The sequence below is a fragment of the Diceros bicornis genome, chromosome X (assembly GCF_020826845.1).
Source record: "Diceros bicornis minor isolate mBicDic1 chromosome X, mDicBic1.mat.cur, whole genome shotgun sequence".
NCBI lineage: Eukaryota > Metazoa > Chordata > Mammalia > Perissodactyla > Rhinocerotidae > Diceros > Diceros bicornis.
In genome coordinates this window covers 138,417,348-138,434,489 of record NC_080781.1, presented here as the reverse complement: position 1 = coordinate 138,434,489, position 17,142 = coordinate 138,417,348, and the positions used below count along the sequence as shown (strand labels likewise).

At 56.3% G+C, this 17,142-nt stretch overlaps 3 protein-coding genes across 4 annotated transcripts; all 3 read left to right on the top strand.

Annotated features, from left to right (window-relative positions):
• Positions 1–1,130: 1,130 nt before the first annotated feature.
• Positions 1,131–5,014, top strand: SLC10A3 (solute carrier family 10 member 3). 2 transcript variants are annotated; one of them, XM_058535028.1, is made up of 3 exons: positions 1,131–1,624; positions 3,207–4,607; positions 4,933–5,014. In XM_058535028.1, the coding sequence occupies exons 2-3, from the start codon at positions 3,345–3,347 to the stop codon at positions 4,957–4,959; spliced, it is 1,290 nt and encodes a 429-aa protein (XP_058391011.1). In that variant the 5' UTR covers positions 1,131–1,624; positions 3,207–3,344; the 3' UTR covers positions 4,960–5,014. The 2 variants fall into 2 exon arrangements, with proteins under 2 accessions (XP_058391011.1, XP_058391010.1); XM_058535027.1 differs by having other exon boundaries at positions 3,207–5,014.
• Positions 5,015–5,636: 622 nt separating this feature from the next.
• On the top strand, positions 5,637–8,173 carry UBL4A (ubiquitin like 4A). Its single transcript, XM_058535029.1, has 4 exons — positions 5,637–5,740; positions 5,928–6,033; positions 6,248–6,462; positions 6,578–8,173. Exons 1-4 carry the CDS (start codon positions 5,693–5,695, stop codon positions 6,686–6,688), a joined length of 480 nt encoding a protein of 159 aa, XP_058391012.1. The 5' UTR covers positions 5,637–5,692; the 3' UTR covers positions 6,689–8,173.
• Positions 8,174–15,465: 7,292 nt separating this feature from the next.
• On the top strand, positions 15,466–17,142 carry LAGE3 (L antigen family member 3). Its single transcript, XM_058535026.1, has 4 exons — positions 15,466–15,539; positions 15,659–16,126; positions 16,449–16,577; positions 16,821–17,142. Exons 2-4 carry the CDS (start codon positions 15,918–15,920, stop codon positions 16,933–16,935), a joined length of 453 nt encoding a protein of 150 aa, XP_058391009.1. The 5' UTR covers positions 15,466–15,539; positions 15,659–15,917; the 3' UTR covers positions 16,936–17,142.

The following is a 17,142-nucleotide window of genomic DNA, read 5'->3' as shown; positions in this document are numbered from 1 at the left end:
GCTCCAGGGTAACTGTCCTAGTTTGTCTGACACACCCGCCAAGCTCACTGGCATGTCACCCTTAAGTCAATGCATAGCCCATCTGCCTGGAGAGCCCCAGGACTTCAAGGCCTGTTTCTACATGTGACAGATGCTTGCTTCACAGAGGCCTGTCCCTGCAGCTCTGCCTGAGGATGATTTCTAAATAAAACAAACTGGAATGTCTATCTGTGACTTGGAACCCTCCATATCCTTGGCCCTGAAAGAGATGAAGAAGGGCTTTGGGGCTCTGCAGTCTACCTGTATGAACTCTGGAAAAACAAAACAGAGGCCCTGGCTAATTGGGACTTGGGATTTGGGGGCCCAGATGACCTTCAAGTCAGGATGGCACAGATTTTATGATGCGCAACCGTAGAAAACTCAAAAGTGGCTATGTCTTAAATATAGACAGATCCTGATCCTGGGATCCCGCCACTAGCAGCAGCCCCTGGGCGTCCCAGCTCTGCTAACGGCTAAGCCTGTGTGTCTCACTGCCCCCAGAGGTCTCAGTGTATTTGGGAATGAGTGTGGCCCCTAATCGGAGCGCGTCGCCCCGGCGGCAACCACAGAAGAGTCGGACAGGCGGCTGAACGGCCGCACGAAGCCGTACCAAGCGCCGACCAACCGCGACCCGGAAAGCGACCAAGCCAGCGCGCCCGCGCCGGCTCGTTGCTCCCAGATACGTCACATCCGGTCGGAACCGGCCCCGGCCGCCAGAGGTGAGCCGGCCGCCGTGGGGGAAGCGGGGCGGGTGCGCGGGGCGGGGCCTCGGCTGGTCGCGGGCGGGGGCGAGGCGGGGCGGGGCCCTGGCCAGCCGAGCTCGCAGGCGTCCGCCGGCCCGGCAGGCCCGCTGGCTCCGAGCTCCGGGGCCGTGGCAGCAGGTGAGAGCCTCGGGCCGGAAAGAGCGGGCGGAAGGCAGCCTCTGGTCCCGGCCCGGCTCCGCGCTCGCCCGCTCGGGCGGCCGGGACCGGCAGGGAAGGACCGCCGCCGCGAGAACGTGAGGCCTGGCGCGGCCGCGGAGCCTGGGAGTGGCTTGAGGGCGCCTTCCGCGACCCAAGACCGCCAGGGCGGGCCGCTGGCCTGGCCGCCTTCCGGGTCGCGGTTGGCGACTACGGGGCAGCAGCCTGAGTCCGGCGGCGGCGCCCTCCTCCTTCCCTCCGTCCCGGGTTCGCGCCCGAGCTCTGCTCGTGCCCAGTCCGACAACTTCCGGACTCCCAGGTAGGGAGGAGCCCCGAGTCAGCACTGCCAACTGCCCTAACACCGAACACTCAGCCAGTGTGGAAAAAGCAGCCAGCCTGGGGTTCCTTCCCCTGCCTTGGGGTGCATCTGCTCAAACTCTTCTGGCCCCTCAAGCAGAAATGGTGTGGGATCTGGGCCAGACCCCTCTTGCAGTGACTCAAAGCCGCCAGCTGAACTGGAAGGACAGGGTGGATGACCCTTAGCCTCCTCTCCCTTCTGAACTGGTTCACACCACCGCGGTGGCTTCAGTCCCAGGTGCCTTCATCTTTTCCCTGTGACTCCCCTTCACTTTGCTTCTCATACTCCCTCTGGTTTGCCTGCCTTCCTCTTCAGCGGTGGGACACAAGGCTGGACCAAGGCCTCCAGGGTAAGTGACCCAAACTCCAAACCAGCCAAGACCATGGCATCCCAGGAGGCTGGGGGGAGACATTCCCAAGGATGAGCCTTTTGCTTAACCTGCCCTCCACCTCCTGCCTCCCGCGCTCCCCAGTCTCAGATGGCTGAGTGGGGGCAGGGACAAAGACTGTCAGGATCTACAGAGGCAGGGGCCTCTTCCAGGACTGGGACACTGCAGGGCGTGAGGCAACCAACAGTAGTGATGAAAAACCAGTGTCCCCATCCTGGTTGCCCCAGTCCCAGCAGGTGATGTGGCAATTGGATGGTGGCTGCCCAAACCTCCTCCTTTCACCCTGAGGCACCCCGCCCATGAGAAACACTCATAGTCCCCCTGGGCATTCCAGGCTCTGGTAGGGTGCGTGTGGGCATGGGGAGGAGCCCCTGGACTCCGAGCAGAGCCTCTCAGGTGTGACACAGTGGCTCTAGGAGCTCAAATTCTGGGACTGCCAGAGGAGTGGAAGTTCTGACAGAAGGAGAAGAAGCCCCCCAGCAGACATGTGGTCCTATCAGGCCCCCTCCTGCTGCCCCTTCTGGTGACTTCTCTGGGGAGAGGGGACCTGCTCCCCAGAGAAGAACCCCCATCTCCCCACTGTCAGCAGGTAGGGGAGGCCAGGGAACCATGGTGGCACCATTCACAACTGCACGTTGGTGGTGGACATCAGCCCCTGGGGCCTTCGGCCGGATGGTCACCCACTGCCCACGCCACTTTGCCAGCTGCTTTCTTCCTGGCAGATGATACTCAAATGCCCTAACCTGCACTCTGATGGTCTCTCAGATCTGGCCCAAGCCAGTGTTTCTTTTTTTTTTTTTTTTTTTTGTGAGGAAGATCAGCCCTGTGCTAACATCTGCCAATCCTCCTCTTTTTTTGCTGAGGAAGACTGGCCCTGGGCTGACATCTGTGCCCATTGTCCTCCACTTTATATGGGACGCTGCCACAGCATGGCTAGCCAAGCAGTGCGTCTGTGCGCGCCTGGGATCCGAACCGGCGAACCCCAGGCTGCCGCAGCGGAGCGCACGTACTTAACAGCTTGCGCCACCGGGTCAGCCCCAGCAAGCCAGTGTTTGTATCAGCACCCTTTGCTCTCATCAAGCTTGTCTCCTTGTCATCCCTGGGCAGCCTTTCAGAGATTTCATCGTGGTTGTGGGATTGCTGCGGCCCTGCTGTAGCTGCGTCTCGAAGCTGGTGGGGAACAGGCTAGTGGTGACAGGATTGGGGGTGGCTCTCCCGAATCCCTTGGTATCAGGATGTCTCTGCATGGTCACCATGCTGGGCAAGTCCAGGGAAATGAGCGGGTAGCAGCAGCCTGAACGGGAACTGCTATCTGTGAGTGTGTCCTCTGGGTGAGGGATAGGAAGCTTGAGGCAGTTGTGCTGGGTGAGAGGACAGCCGAATGGCACTCAAGGGCCAGCACTAGGCATTGCCTTTCTGTTCCCGGGCTTGGGGCAAGGGGCCCCACTGAGTCTCCCAGCAGTGGGCTTCCAGATCCCCAGGCTCCTGGGCTCACAGCTGCTCGCCCTCACCAGCCCCCTCTCTGTGTCCCTTTCCTCCTCAGGAAGAGCTCTGCCATCAAGGAAGGCAGCACAGGGCCAGGGCCCGCCTATGGACCCTTCTCAGGACAACCCAACGGTACCAGCAGGACTGCTCTCCTAAGCCACAGAGGGTCTGGGCTCGCCAGCCTTCAGGAAGAGCCATGGTGTTTAGGAGGGGCAGGGGCAGCTCCCAGCAGTGGCCTGGCCTGGGAGGGGGCAGTGGTTGCACAGGCCACCTAATCATGCTCAGGACTGCACTGCTGCTTTTCAGCCTGCCATGGGGGGCCTGGGGAACAGCCAGTGCCAACCTCAGCACGGCTCTGGGCCATACTGTGCCACTGACAGAGGGCCGCTACTTGAGCATTGGGGATGGCTCTGTGATGGAGTTTGAGTTCCCAGAAGAGAGCGAGGGCATCATTGTGATCTCGAGCCAGTACCCAGGCCAGGGCAACAGGACGGTGCCAGGCCCCACGCTAAGAGTCACCTCCCTGGACACAGAGGTGCTGACCATCAAGAATGTGAGTGCCATAACCTGGGGTCGGGGGGGCGGCTTTGTGGTGAGCATCCACTCAGGCCTGCCTGGGCTAGCCCCACTCCACATCCAGCTCGTGGATCCCCACAAGGCCCCACCTATGCTGATTGAGGATCGGAGAGATTTCTGCATCAAGGTCTCGCCTGCTGCCGAAGACGCCCCTGCCACCCTTGGCGCCGACCTGGTCCACTTCTCAGAGAACCCAATACTCTACTTGCTCCTGCCTCTTATCTTTGTCAACAAGTGTTCGTTCGGGTGCAAAGTGGAGCTCAAGGTTCTGAAGGGGCTCCTGCAGAGCCCCCAGCCCATGCTGTTGGGCCTCCTGGGTCAGTTTCTGGTCATGCCCTTCTATGCTTTCCTGATGGCCAAGGTCTTCATGCTGCCCAAGGCCCTGGCTTTGGGCCTCATCATCACCTGCTCGTCGCCTGGCGGCGGGGGGAGCTACCTCTTCAGCCTCCTCCTTGGAGGGGATGTCACTCTGGCCATCTCCATGACTTTCATCTCAACTGTGGCTGCCACTGGTTTCCTGCCACTGTCCTCAGCCATCTACAGCCACCTGCTCAGCATCCATGAAACACTCCACGTGCCCATCTCCAAGATCCTGGGGACCCTGCTGTTCATCGCCATCCCCATAGCAGCAGGCGTAGTGATCAAGTCCAAGCTCCCCAAGTTCTCCCAGCTGCTGCTGCAGGTTATCAAGCCCTTCAGCTTTGTGCTGCTCCTGGGTGGCCTCTTCCTGGCCTACCGCATGGGAGTCTTCATCCTGGCGGGCGTCAGGCTGCCCATCGTGCTGGTGGGCCTCACAGTGCCCCTGGTTGGCCTCCTGGTGGGCTACGGCCTGGCCACATGCCTGAAGCTGCCAGTGGCCCAGCGGCGGACAGTCAGCATTGAGGTAGGGGTGCAGAACAGCCTGCTGGCCTTGGCCATGCTGCAGCTGTCCCTCCGCCGCCTTCAAGCCAACTATGCCTCCCAGGCCCCCTTCATCGTGGCACTGAGTGGCACCTCAGAGATGCTGGCCTTGGTCATTGGCCACTTCATCTATAGCAGCCTGTGCCCAGTTCCCTGAGGCCCCTGGGTCAAGCTTTTGCCACCCCTAGCCCCCACCCTCCACCCACTGTCCCCACAGTTCTTGTGTACCAAAGGCCTTTAGTTCTCATGCACTATGCACTCAGAAAAGTCCAGGCTGATTTTTTTTTTACTGGTTTTTTATTCTCCAGCTTTCAGTGCCAAAGAGGCTATGCTGACTTAGGTAGGTAGGCACTGCCCAGAAAATATATTTCAATAAAAGAGAGAAGCAAGCTTGGGTCCCTTCCCGTCTTTGCCCTTTAAGGCCTGGGGGTGGGGGTAGGAAGGGTGTGGCTGGGTAGGTGTGGGTCGGCGTGGAGGACTGGCTTGGGTGACACGGTGATCTCTGTGCAGACTTTCTTTCTCAGCCCTCCTTCTCCACGCACCCCCTCTGTGAGAGGTGGGCCTCTCTGTTCTAGAATGAGCCACGGGAGCATGCGGGCAGAGGCCTGGCTCCTGCCTGCTCCCAAGCTCAGCTGGTTTTCTTCAGCCAGACTAGAAAGGAGACAGCAGGCCCGCCGCGGGCACTGGGGTAAGCTTGGCAGGGCTGGGCCGTCTGTGGATTCCTGAGAGACACAGACCGGGCGATGGCGCTGCCCTGCTCCGCCGGTGGCCCTCCCTCCTCCCCAGACGAGGCCGGCCCCACCCATTCCTCCTCTCTGTCCCGGCGGGCTTCCCGCGCCATCGCCGTGGGGGACCTGTCGCCGGGGCGGGTCCCTGCGCGCCGGCGAGGCGGGACATCAAGGGGACTCCTCCTCCGGGGGTGGAGGGGGCGGGGCCGGGGCGCCGGGCGCGCCCCTCTCGCTGCTTCCGGCGGCGGCGGGTGGTTCCGGCGCGCGCCCGGGGCGGCGGCGCGCGGCGGGGGGGCGGTTGGGGTGCGCGCCGGCCGGAGTGGACGCCGCCGCGGCCGCCATGCAGGTGACGGTGAAGGCGCTCCAGGGCCGCGAGTGCAGCTTGCAGGTAGCGTCGCCGGGCCCCGTCGCCGGGCCGGCTCGCGCCCTCAACCCCAGCCCCGGGCGTAGGGCCGGGCAAGCCGAGGGCGGGAACGGGGACGGGGCGGGCGGGCCAGCCGCGCCGGGGAGGCCGGGAGAGCGCCCTCGGCGGGAACTCGGGCTCAGCCCCTGCCTCCCACCCTCGGCCCGGCCAGGTGTCGGAGGATGAGCTGGTGTCCACGCTGAAACATCTGGTCTCCGAGAAGCTGAACGTCCCCGTGCGCCAGCAGCGGTTGCTGTTCAAGGGCAAGGCCCTGGCAGGTAACCGGAGAGAGGAGACGCCCCAGGGGCCCCGCAGGAAGTCGGGGGACAGGATATCCAGGCCGAGCCCGGGCAGCGGTGAGGGTCTGGGCGCTGGCCACTTGAGGGGAGGTTGCTGAACCTTCCTCAGCCAGATGCGGCAGCACTCCGGCTGCTGGGGCTCCTTGAGGCCACCCTTGCCGCTGTGGGTAACAACTTAATCTCTCTTTGGCAGATGGGAAAAGACTCTCCGATTACAGCATTGGGCCCAATTCCAAGCTCAACCTAGTGGTCAAACCTCTGGAGAAGGTGTTACTGGAAGAAAGCGCTGCCCGGAGACTGGCCGAGACCCCACCCCCACCCCCACCCGCCTGGCAACTGATCTCCAAAGTCTTGGCCCGCCACTTCAGTGCTGCTGATGCCAGCAGAGTCCTGGATCAACTACAGAGGGTGAGAAGGGTAGCCTGGCCCATCCCCTTCTGCCCCTGCTGCTCCCACCCCTGGCCTCTGTCACAGTGTACTGCCCGCTGGCACCCCCTGAATCCTCCTGACTTTCTCCCCTCAGGATTATGAGAGGTCCTTGAGTCGCCTGACCCTGGATGACATCGAACGCTTGGCTAGCCGCTTCCTGAACCCCGAAGTGACTGAAGCTATGGAGAAAGGGTTCTCCAAATAGGATTCTCTGAGTGTGGGGAGGAGCCCGCCAGGCTGCAAGCTGCATGTAGCATTAAATGTGTTCTCATGTTGCAATTTGGCTCATAATAGTAATAGCTGGCAAGTATCCCTCCCTGGCTCTTGCTAGGTGCCAGGCACCTCGCACAAAAGGTGAGACAGCTGAGGCTCCTGGCAATGAAGTGATGGAGCCAGAACCTGAGTCCAGCCAGCTTCTAGAAGTGCCTCAGGGTGAGAAGGAGAAACGGGCTGTTGGAAGGGTTCCAAGGGATGGGCTTTGGCATTTTGTGTTTAGCCCACTGAGAATAAACCCTCGAGCGACTCCTTTCCAGGTCTGAAAGGGGAAGCAGCTGGCCCCTGCTGCCCAGTCCTGTCACCTGACCTCTGGCAGGTCTAGCATTGGTGGGAGGCCAAGTGGCAGCCAGCCCGGAGCCCCCTCAGCTGCTGCAGCAAGTGCACTCGACGCAAGATATGCAGGTTGGGGAATCAGGGATGAACGTCGCCCAGCTCTGCAGTATGACTTCAAGCAAGTCCCTGTGCCACGTTGGTCCCCAGCTGTTGACTCTGCACAATGAGGGCCAGTCCTTAAACCTCAGTCAATTTCCTTCATCCTTACCCCAGCCCTGGGGTGAGGAGTTGGCGGTGATCCTCCCTCTTGTTTTCCATAAACAAACTGAGGCCAAAAGCCAAGCGATGGCCAAATGTGGCCCAGAGATGGGGTGTCCGAGCCTTTTGTGTCACAGCTCTTATGTGGGCACCCCCCCCCCCGCTTGTACCCTCCTGGACACGGGCAGTTCTCACCCCTTCGGAATTACAGGTCACTGGCTTGAGGTCACTCAACGAGGCAGTGCGAGAGCTAGGCCTCAGCCAGGCCCCTGTACCCTGCGCTCACCCATAGCGTGGAAGGGATCCTTCCCCTGCCACGTGTGTACAAGGGCTTTCACTTTGCACACCCCTCACTGCCTGAGACGAAACCTCGGGTGCCAGGGACGGGGAAGAAGCATGGGCTAGTGGCACTGGTCCTCCCACCCTCCCTGGTGTGTGGGCACTAGAGGTCATCTACGAGCCTCCTTCTTAAAGGAGGGCATCCGGGGTGGTTAAGGCTGGAAGGAAGCTGCCCTCCAGCCTGGGCCTCTTGGGGCAAACGCTGGGTCCCCAGGCTGGGAAGATGAACAGAGGTCTGATGGGCAAAGGCTTTGAGGAGCAGACAGAAGCCCCTGACCCCAGTTGAGAGCTGGGAATAGCAAACAGGGCCCACTTAGGAGCCCGTGTGGTCTGGCAGCTCATGTGACAGACTTAGCAATGCTCTCATTTCTTTTGAGTCAGGAACTTGATGTTGAAATTTTAAATAGCACTCAAGGTGAATGTGAGACTTGGACTTTTATCCAAAAGGAACTATATTAGCTAGGCTGCTTTTGGTTTCCAATAATTGATTTAACCGTAAAGGAAATTGATTTAAACAATAAAGGAAACTTACTGGTTTACGAAACTGAGAAGTCCAGGCCTATTGGCAGCAGATGAACAATTTCAGCAAATACCCAGTTTCTTCCTACCTCCCCTCTGCATTCTGCAGTGTCTGCTTCATCCCAGGCCGCTGCCTCAAGATCCAAATATGGCTGCCCTGAAGCTTCCACTGAATCCCTCATTCACAGCCAGCAAGGAGCACCTTCTCGCCCTATAGTGTAGCTTATTTCTCAGATGCCCCTGACAAATAAACGCTGTCCTTTCATTGGTCAGAACTGGGTTGTGCCACCAATCATTTTGGCTGGGCGTGAGGTGGACAGTGGGAGGCCAGCCCCCTGGACACCCATGGGCTGTGGGAGGGAGAGGGGATTCAACAAAAGCCAGGTCCGCAGGAATGGCTGACTGGTCCACTGCAGGGGAGTGACACACGCAGATGCAAGTTTCAGACAGACCCTAGAGATGGTCATTGAGTCCCTTGTGCCAGCACCTCTCGGCTCGGAAGTGACAGAGCCATCTGGTGGTTAGGAGCCATTCACTGGGCAGTTGGACACGGGGACAGGAGCTCGGCGGGGCTGGACATGGAGACTGGAGTGGAGTCTTCAGGGTGTGTGGTGGGAACCTTGACGGAAGAGCTGACTGGCACCCAGGCCCGGTCCGATTCCAAAGCCCTGTGCAGCCTTCGACGATGACGTTCAGGAGTTACCTGTGGACAGGATGTCCTAGAAGCTGTGAGGACGGATGAGATGGCTTCCCCGAGAGTGTGGCATGAAAAAAGGAGAGGACTGGACCTTGAGGAAGTTTACCAACTGGTAAAGGCCGAGGAGCATGCTCAGACACAAGGCCACAGGGAGAGCTCAGTGTCAGAAGCCAGGAACGCCCCTCCAGAAAGGGGGAGTTGTCCAGTGCTGCCAAGAGGCAAAATTAGGGCAGGACAGAGCCACCTCTGGCATTAGTAACAAGAAGATCATCCGCGATGTTGAGGGGCAAGAAGCAGTTGCAGGATGGGCAGGGGAGGAGTCAGTGATGGTGACTGACTGGGGACCCCTCATTCCAGAAGCTTGTCTGTGCAGGAGTATGTAGCTGTGGCAGGGCAGGGATGGGCAGGTTGGAGGCTGGCAAACAAGAGAGGGAGGAAATGCTGCAGGGATGAGAGATGGGAGGCCCTGGTACCGGGGAGGCTCTGGGTCCTGGTCTCTGCTGTCATGAGAGGAGACTGAGGACTCCATGAGAAGATGGAGTGGCTGCAGACTGCACCACACCTTTGCCCCTAGAATCTGGGGGGTGGCCCCATGTACACCTGCAGGCCCCAAATGCTGAGATCCTTCAACAGGGGTCAGAATGTTTACTGCAGGCATGGTGCTCCTCTGATCCAAGTGTCCACCTGGGTTGTGGGTGCTGACCCACCGCTACCCCTTGTCCCCTACCCACTATGGTGCCCTGAGACCTACAGCCTGCCCCTAGGTGAGGGGCCTCAGGACAGTCCCTGAGCCCCAGGGACGTGGTGCAGCTTGCAGGCCCTGTTGTGATCGCAATGATACTGGGAGACAGCAGAATGAGGGAAGGGCCCAGCTGAAGTGGCCTCTCAGACAGAAATGGTCTGGCACCTGGAATGAGATGCTTGTGGTGCCGTTTCGCAAGGGCACATGGGAGGAGGAGCAGACTCAGAGGAGAGCAGCATTTGCTTTGGGGTGGGACTCGTTGACTTGGAGGTGCCCAGGCGACAGATCAGCTGTGCCCACAATTTGCTGGCGCCTTACAGGCCTGGCCAGCTCCAATAGGTCTGACAAGGCCGCTGCTTAGCCAGGCCAGGCACTCCCAGGAGCAGATGCGGCAGCTGTCGCTGGCCTCAGACCTCCAGGCCCTGAAAAGCCTGTGGGAGAGACAATGGCCTCTTTTCACCAAGCGGAGCAGAGCGGCCTCCGTGGGCACCTGGGGACTTGCCCCTTCCACAAGCCTCTGGCATTCCTCATTTCCCGCCCTCTTCTGCCCTCACTCTCCTGCTTTTTCTTCCACTTCACTGCTCTCTCCTTCTCTGGCTCCTTTGCTGGTTCTTTCCTCCCACACACTCCACCTCTTAATGTTGGGGGGTTCCAGGGCTTTGTCCCCGGACCCCTTTTCTTCTCTCTATTACTCCCCAGGGGAGCTTGTCCACCTTCATTTCCATTTCTTTTTTTTTTCGCTTGAGGAAGATTGTCCCTGAGCTAACATCTGTGCCCATCTTCCTCTATTTTGTACGTGGGACGCTGCCACAGCACGGCTTGATGAGCCGTGCATGGGTCTGTGTGTGGAATTCGAACCTGCGAACCCTGGGCCACCAAAGTGGAGCACCCAAAGTTAACTACTATGCCACTGGGCCACCCTTCATTTCCATTTCTATGCTTCACTCCCACGTCTGTGGCTTATCCAGGCCCTTCTCCTGAGCTCCAGGCCACATCTCCAGGGTGGGACTCCAAGACAGCTCTTGGCTCTCCTGCAAACACCTCACTCATTCCTTCAGCACACACTCACTGAGTGCCCGCCATGTCCCAAATGCTGGCAACACTGAGACTGAAAGACACAGTCCCTTCCCTCTTAGCACCCATGGCCAGTGCTGGGCAGCCCCTCAGCACCCACATTTTCTCCACGACCTGGCTCAATGAATGGCAATACCACTCAGCCAGGCTTTTAATGACAGGAAGTGGGAGGCCACCTTTGCCTCTCCCAACTCTCCCTTCTCCATAGGCAATCTGTCAACAATATTTTTAGAAGAGTCCAGAGCAGTTACTTTGTAGAATGTTCTAGAGTCTGGATTTGCCTGATTCCTTCCTTGTTAGATTCAGCTTAAGCACTTTGACAAGTTGCTTTCCTTCCCCCTCTCCCTCAACAGCATCAGCAGGCACTCGGGGTCAGGTGGTCCCACTGTGGGGGAGGCTCGGTTTGTTTTGATCACGTGGTCAAGGTGGTGGCTGCCAGGTCTCCCCATTGCAAAATTGCATGTTCTCTTCTTAATGCACAAGTAATCTGGGGTAATACCTTGAGACCCTGTCCATATCTTGTGCGCAACAATCCTTATCTAATGGTTTCACCAACCAAGGATGAGCCTGACCAGAAGGAATTGCATTGGGGGCTGCAAAACAGTGGTTTTCTGATCCTTTTTTTTCCCTGAGGAAGATTTGTCCTGAGCTAACATCTGTTGCCAATCTTCCTCTATTTTGTATGTGGATCGCTGCCACAGTATGGCTGCAGATGAGTGGTGTAGGTCCACGCCCAGGAACTGAACCTGGGCAGCTGAAACAGAGCATGCTGAATTTAACCTCTAGGCCAGGGGGCTGGCCCCTCTGATGCTTTCCTTCTTTCTACAATTGTTAATTGGCATTTCTCTATGAAGAGCTTTCCTTTTCCCCTGCTCTCTTTTCTCAATTATCATGGTGGATGCATCGTTTTTTTTTATTCAACAACTTAGAATCCAAGAGTGTCATTTTGGGGTCATTTTTATTGGTCTACAGCATTCATGCAGTACTGTGCATAAATCATATCACTGTACAGTGCAATGGACCTTTAAAGTGAACACCCTATGTATCTATCCTCTCCAGACTGAAATAGAGAATACCACCAGCACTCCAGCACCTTCCCTGGTGCCCCCTCCCAGTCATGCTCCTCTCCAAAATCGTTCATATTCTTTTAGATGCTCAAGTTGTTCTAGCTTTGCTTCTCTCGGGTTAGTTCCTGAGTCCCTTTGACATGCCTCATGCTTCTGTTGTTCAAGCACTTCCTGACTTTCTGGCACTACAAGGTGCTCCAGGCTCAGCTTGTGTATTTCTTACCCCAGCCCTAGAATCCACCATTACTTTTTTGTTTTTTTTTCCCCCCAAAGCCCCAGTAGATAGTTGTACGTCATAGTTGCACATCCTTCTAGTTGCTGTATGTGGGATGCAGCCTCAGCATGGCCGGAGAAGTGGTGTTTCAGTGCGCGCCCGGGATCCAAACCCAGGCCGTCAGCAGCGGAGCGCGCGCACTTAACTGCTAAGCCACGGGGCCGGCCCGAATCCACCATTTCTCCAGGGAGCTCTGGTCCTTTGAGTGGAGAACGATACTGAGAAACCAAGGTCTGAGTGCAGGGTGTGTTCATTGCTACTGGGGTGTCACTGCTTCTAGACTTTTTCACTGGCTCGAACTAGGAAATATATATATATATATATATATATATATTTTTTGTGTGTGTGTGTGTGTGTGTGTGTGTGTGAGGAAGATTAGCCCTGAGCTAACATCTGTTGCCAATCCTCCTCTTTTTGCTGAGGAAGATTGGCCCTGGGCTAATATCTGTGCCCATCTTCCTCTACTTTATATGTGGGACGCCTGCCACAGCATGGCTTGATAAGCAGTGCATAGGTCTGTGCTCTGGATCCGAACCTGTGGACCCTGGGCCGCCGAAGCAGAGCACGTGAACCTAACCACTATGCCACCAGACCAGTCCCAGAAATATATATTTTTATGAGTTCATACTGCGGGGCCGGCCCAGTGGCGCAAGTGGTTAAGTGCGTGTGCTCCCCTGTGGTGGTCCAGGGTTCACCGGTTCGGATCCTGGGCGTGCACCGACGCACCACTTGTCAAGCCATGCTGTGGCGGCGTCCCATATAAAGTGGAGGAAGATGGGCACGGATGTTAGCCCAGGGCAAGTCTTCCTCAGCAGAAAAAAAAAAAGAGGAGGATTGGCAGATGTTAGCACAGAGCTGATCTCCTCACACACACACAAAAAAGAGTTCATACTGCAATCCCTAATTCCAATCCAGCATCACAGTTCTTTCTCACCTTCCCCCATTCCACAGTGAGAATTCGGGTTCTCGACATCCATATATTTACTCTTTTGCTCTACCGGGTGGAGTCTATGTTAAAGCACACCCCAAAGAGCTCCACACTGACCTCATCACTACCATTGCCAACGACGAACATACTAAGAGGAAAGCCAATTCTTTTGGTTCTTAGAATACATCCCATGAAAGCAGTCCAGTCAGAGAGCTGAGTTGAAAGGCACCTAAATTGTTTTCTGTGTGGTTTTGTTATCAATTGGATATGCAGTTAGGCTCATTTGTTTTTGTTTTTATTCAATTTTAGCATTTGATTTTTTTCACTCTTTCAAATGTATTTTTGACCACATAAAATATTCACATGGTTCAAAGTCAAAAGTACACAAAAAGGTATATTCCAAGAAATCCCATACCCATCTGAACACCCTAGAGGTGACCATTTTCATTAGTTTTGCGTTTCTTCTTCCTATGTCTTTTCTTTTTTTCCAATAAGCATGTGTGTGTCCTTTGCACTCTGCTTTTTTCACATAACAATATATCCTGGAGATCATTTTATTTTTCATTAAAGATTTTCATTCTTTTTTACTGCTGCTTAGGACTATTGTATGAATGTAGCATAGTTTATTTCACCAGTTCCCTGCTGACAGACATGTACCTTGTGTCCAATAGTTTTCCATTACCAATTATGTTACAGTGAGTGGCTCTGTGAATGTGTTGTTTCATATTTGTGAAGTAACATCCTACATGCGGGATTGCTGGTTCCAAGGCAGTGCTCCAGTTTTGTACTTAGTTAATACTCTGTTTCATTCAACAAACAACAAAGCACCTACTGCATAAACTGCACTGAACACATACCAGTGATGATATATCAACAATACAGAAGAGAACAAAACGAAATTATAATTTCAGATTATTAGAAATGTTATGCAGCAAATTGAAATGGGCAAATATGAAGAAGCGTGCTGGGGGTAGTATGTCAGATTGGTGATCCAGAAGCCCTCTCAGAGGTGACATTGGAGCCAAGATCCTAATGACAAAAAGGAGCTAGCCATGGGAGAGTTTGGGGACATAGTCTTCCAAATAGCAGAGTAAGTGCAAAGGGCTGAGGGCAGGCCACCCTTGGTCAGTAGCAGAGAGAAGGCCCCAGAGGCTGCAGAGAATGAGAAAGCAGGCAGGTGGGGTCGGAGGAACTGGGAGCCAGGTCACACAGGGCTTTTATAAGCTATGACAGGGAGTTTGGATTTGATTCCAAGGGCAATGGGAAATCGTTTTAGGATTTTAAGCAGGGACATGATATGATGTGATTTATATTAAAAATTAAGAACCGATTCTGTTGTGTAGAGAACAGGCTGCAGAGGTGCAAGGGTAGAAGAAAACCAGTCAGGAAGCTGTTGAAGGAGTTCAGAGAGAGACGGTGGCTCCCACAGGGGACTAGCAACGGAAAGGGAGAGAAGTTGGCTGATTTAGCATCTATTTTGAGGAGAGAGCCAACGAGATTTGATGATATAGTTCAGATTCATGTCCTTCCTTTTGATTCCAAAGGAGGAAAATAGAAAAGCAACGACAATCACCACCAAAAATTTCATGTCACTTTAAAAACATATTTTTTATTAAAAATGTCATAAAAGATTACTGTCAAAAATTTTGAGGAGGGCCGGCCCCGTGGCTTAGCGTTTGAGTGCGTGTGCTCTGCTGCTGGCGGCCCAGGTTCGGGTCCCGGGCGTGCACTGACGCGCTGCTTCTCTGGCCATGCTGGGGCCACGTCCCACATGCAGCAACTAGAAGGATGTGCAGCTATGACACACAACTATCTACTGGGGCTTTGGGGGAAAAATAAATAAACAAATAAAAAAAATTTTTTAAAGTTTGGGGAAAACACAAAAAAGTTAACAACACAATCCCATCACATCCAGATAACAAGTGTTTACATTTTGCTGTATTGTTCTAGGATTTCTATGCATATAGACAGTAATTTCCCTAATTGGGATTTTAGTGATTTTAGTCTTGCATTCTGATGGTTCTCACTGCCACTACTTTATTTCAGGTCCCTATCATTTGTCTTCTTGCCTCCATGGGGGCCTCCCTGCTGGCAGGCTTGACCTCCACACGGCCCACTTAGTGATCTTTCTAAAAATAAAATCTGATGGGGTTGTTGCCCCCTTTAAATTCCCCTTTGGTTTCTCCACCTACATGGCCAATGGGGCGGGGTGCAGAGCAGTATCCCTCGGGGACTATCCAATTCCACCTCCCTCCACAAATCACTGCCAGGACATCGAGCCACATCTCTTGGGGGTATTGGCTCTGGGAAAGAGATAGGGCGGGAAACCGGCCACACATCTGGCGCCCTCACACGAGGTCTTGCGGGGCGGGGGGGGGGGGCGGGGGAGCGAGGTGGCGAGGCAGGACCGGTTGTGCAGGCGCGCTGGGGTCACATGTCGTTCTAAGGGGCAGAGCTTCATGAAGGAGCATTCATTGGCTAGGTAGCCAACGGGATGTCTCGGGGTGTGGCAGGCCTGGCTGGGCGGGAACCTGTCGTCCTTCCAAGGAATCAGAGGGTGTCTGTTTGCGCAGGCGCTGTGGGGATCCCCCGTGGCACTGGGCACTAAGGTGCGGAGCTTGGTGAGGGACTGCTCATTGGCTAGGTAGCCATGGGGTCTCCCGGGGCCCGCGGGCGGCAGGGCCTGCTGGGCAGGAACTGAGGCCTCACTAGGGGCCTGTTTGTGCAGGCGCCCTGGGGTCGAGTCATGCGCGAAGGAGTGGGGCTTCTGCAGGGAGCCTCAGTTTCTCAGCAGCCAACGGAGTCTCCGAGAGCCTCCAGGATGGTCGCTTTGGCGGGAATCCACCACGCGCCCGGCGGCCTCACTAGGGCCTGTTTGCGCAGGCGTGCGGGGCGGAGTCAGCGTGAGGGGGCGGAGCTTTGGGAAGGAGCCACAGTTCCTTAGGCTCCGGCAGAGAGGGCGGAGTCGAAGGCGGAGCGCGGCGGCCATGCAGGCAGCAGACGCAGGCGCAGGCGGTGCGGCGGGCGGTGCCGAGAGCCAGGACCGCGAGGGTGGCCACGGCCTCCACGGCGGTGCAGGCGCGGCGACCGCTGCAGCCGGGGGAGCTCCGCGTGTTACGCGAGCACAGCACGCCCCAGGGCCAGGTGGAGACGCCACATCCACAGCCAGAAGGCCAGAAAGCCGACTACACATATTGTATCCTACCGGAGGGGACAGCGGGGAATGGTCTGGGGGCTGCCTGCGGGCGGGGAATGACGTGCAGAGGGACAGATGGGTCGGTGGCAGCCTGGGGGCGGAAAGGGGAGCGGGGGGGAACCGGGGACGGCTGGGGCTGGGATTGGTATGGGGGGGAAAGAAATGAGAGTAAAGGGGAACGGGGTGGCTGGGGAGGACTAGGGCCACGGGTGGTCTGGAGGGGGTGGAAGCAGTCCTGGAAGGAGTGAGACTAGTCAGGGTGGTCTGAGAGGGGTCCCGAGGCACAGAGTCTTTATGGATGGTGCCTTAACCGAATCTCCAGCGTCCTCAGCGTGCCTTTCCCGTCCCCCTTGGAGGCGGAGATCGCCCATGGGTCCCTGACCCCAGATGCGGAACCCCACCGAGGGGCGGTTCGGAAGGAGCTCACAGTGATTGGCAGCGTCCTGGCGGTGTAAATTCTCGGGGCTGGGTAGGATTAGCAGCGGGTGTCCAGGCCACCTGGGGCGCTCTATTGGAGACACGGAGACACGGGTTAGGTCTAGAGAGGGGACATGGTCCGCTAGACCCGTCTCCGTCTGAGGGGGCGCTCTAATGCACATAGCAAAGGATTCGGTGTAATGGATGCCTGAGAGGCAGAGCGAGGAAGGGGAGGAGTTACCGCGTCCAAATTGATTTTCTTTTCCCCTCACTTTAGCCGCTGGAAAGCTGAAGATTCTCGCCTCCTCCGAATTTCCATCATCAACTTTCTTGACCAGCTTTCCCTGGTGATGCGGACCATGCAGTGCTTTGGGCCCCCTGTTTCCCGCTAAGCCTGGGCTGGGAAAGGGGGCTAAGGTCTAACCTCCTGTCCCTTCCAAGGCAGTGCATCTTTCCTAGGCGGAAGATTGCTGCAGTCGCTGCCACTTTATTATGGGGCCCTGATGTTTTGCTTTTACTGGCCTTTGGGCACTCAGGGTCCACTTGTTTCGTTTGGTGATTCAGTGTTCATTACAGCAGAAAATAAAACTGAGCAGCTA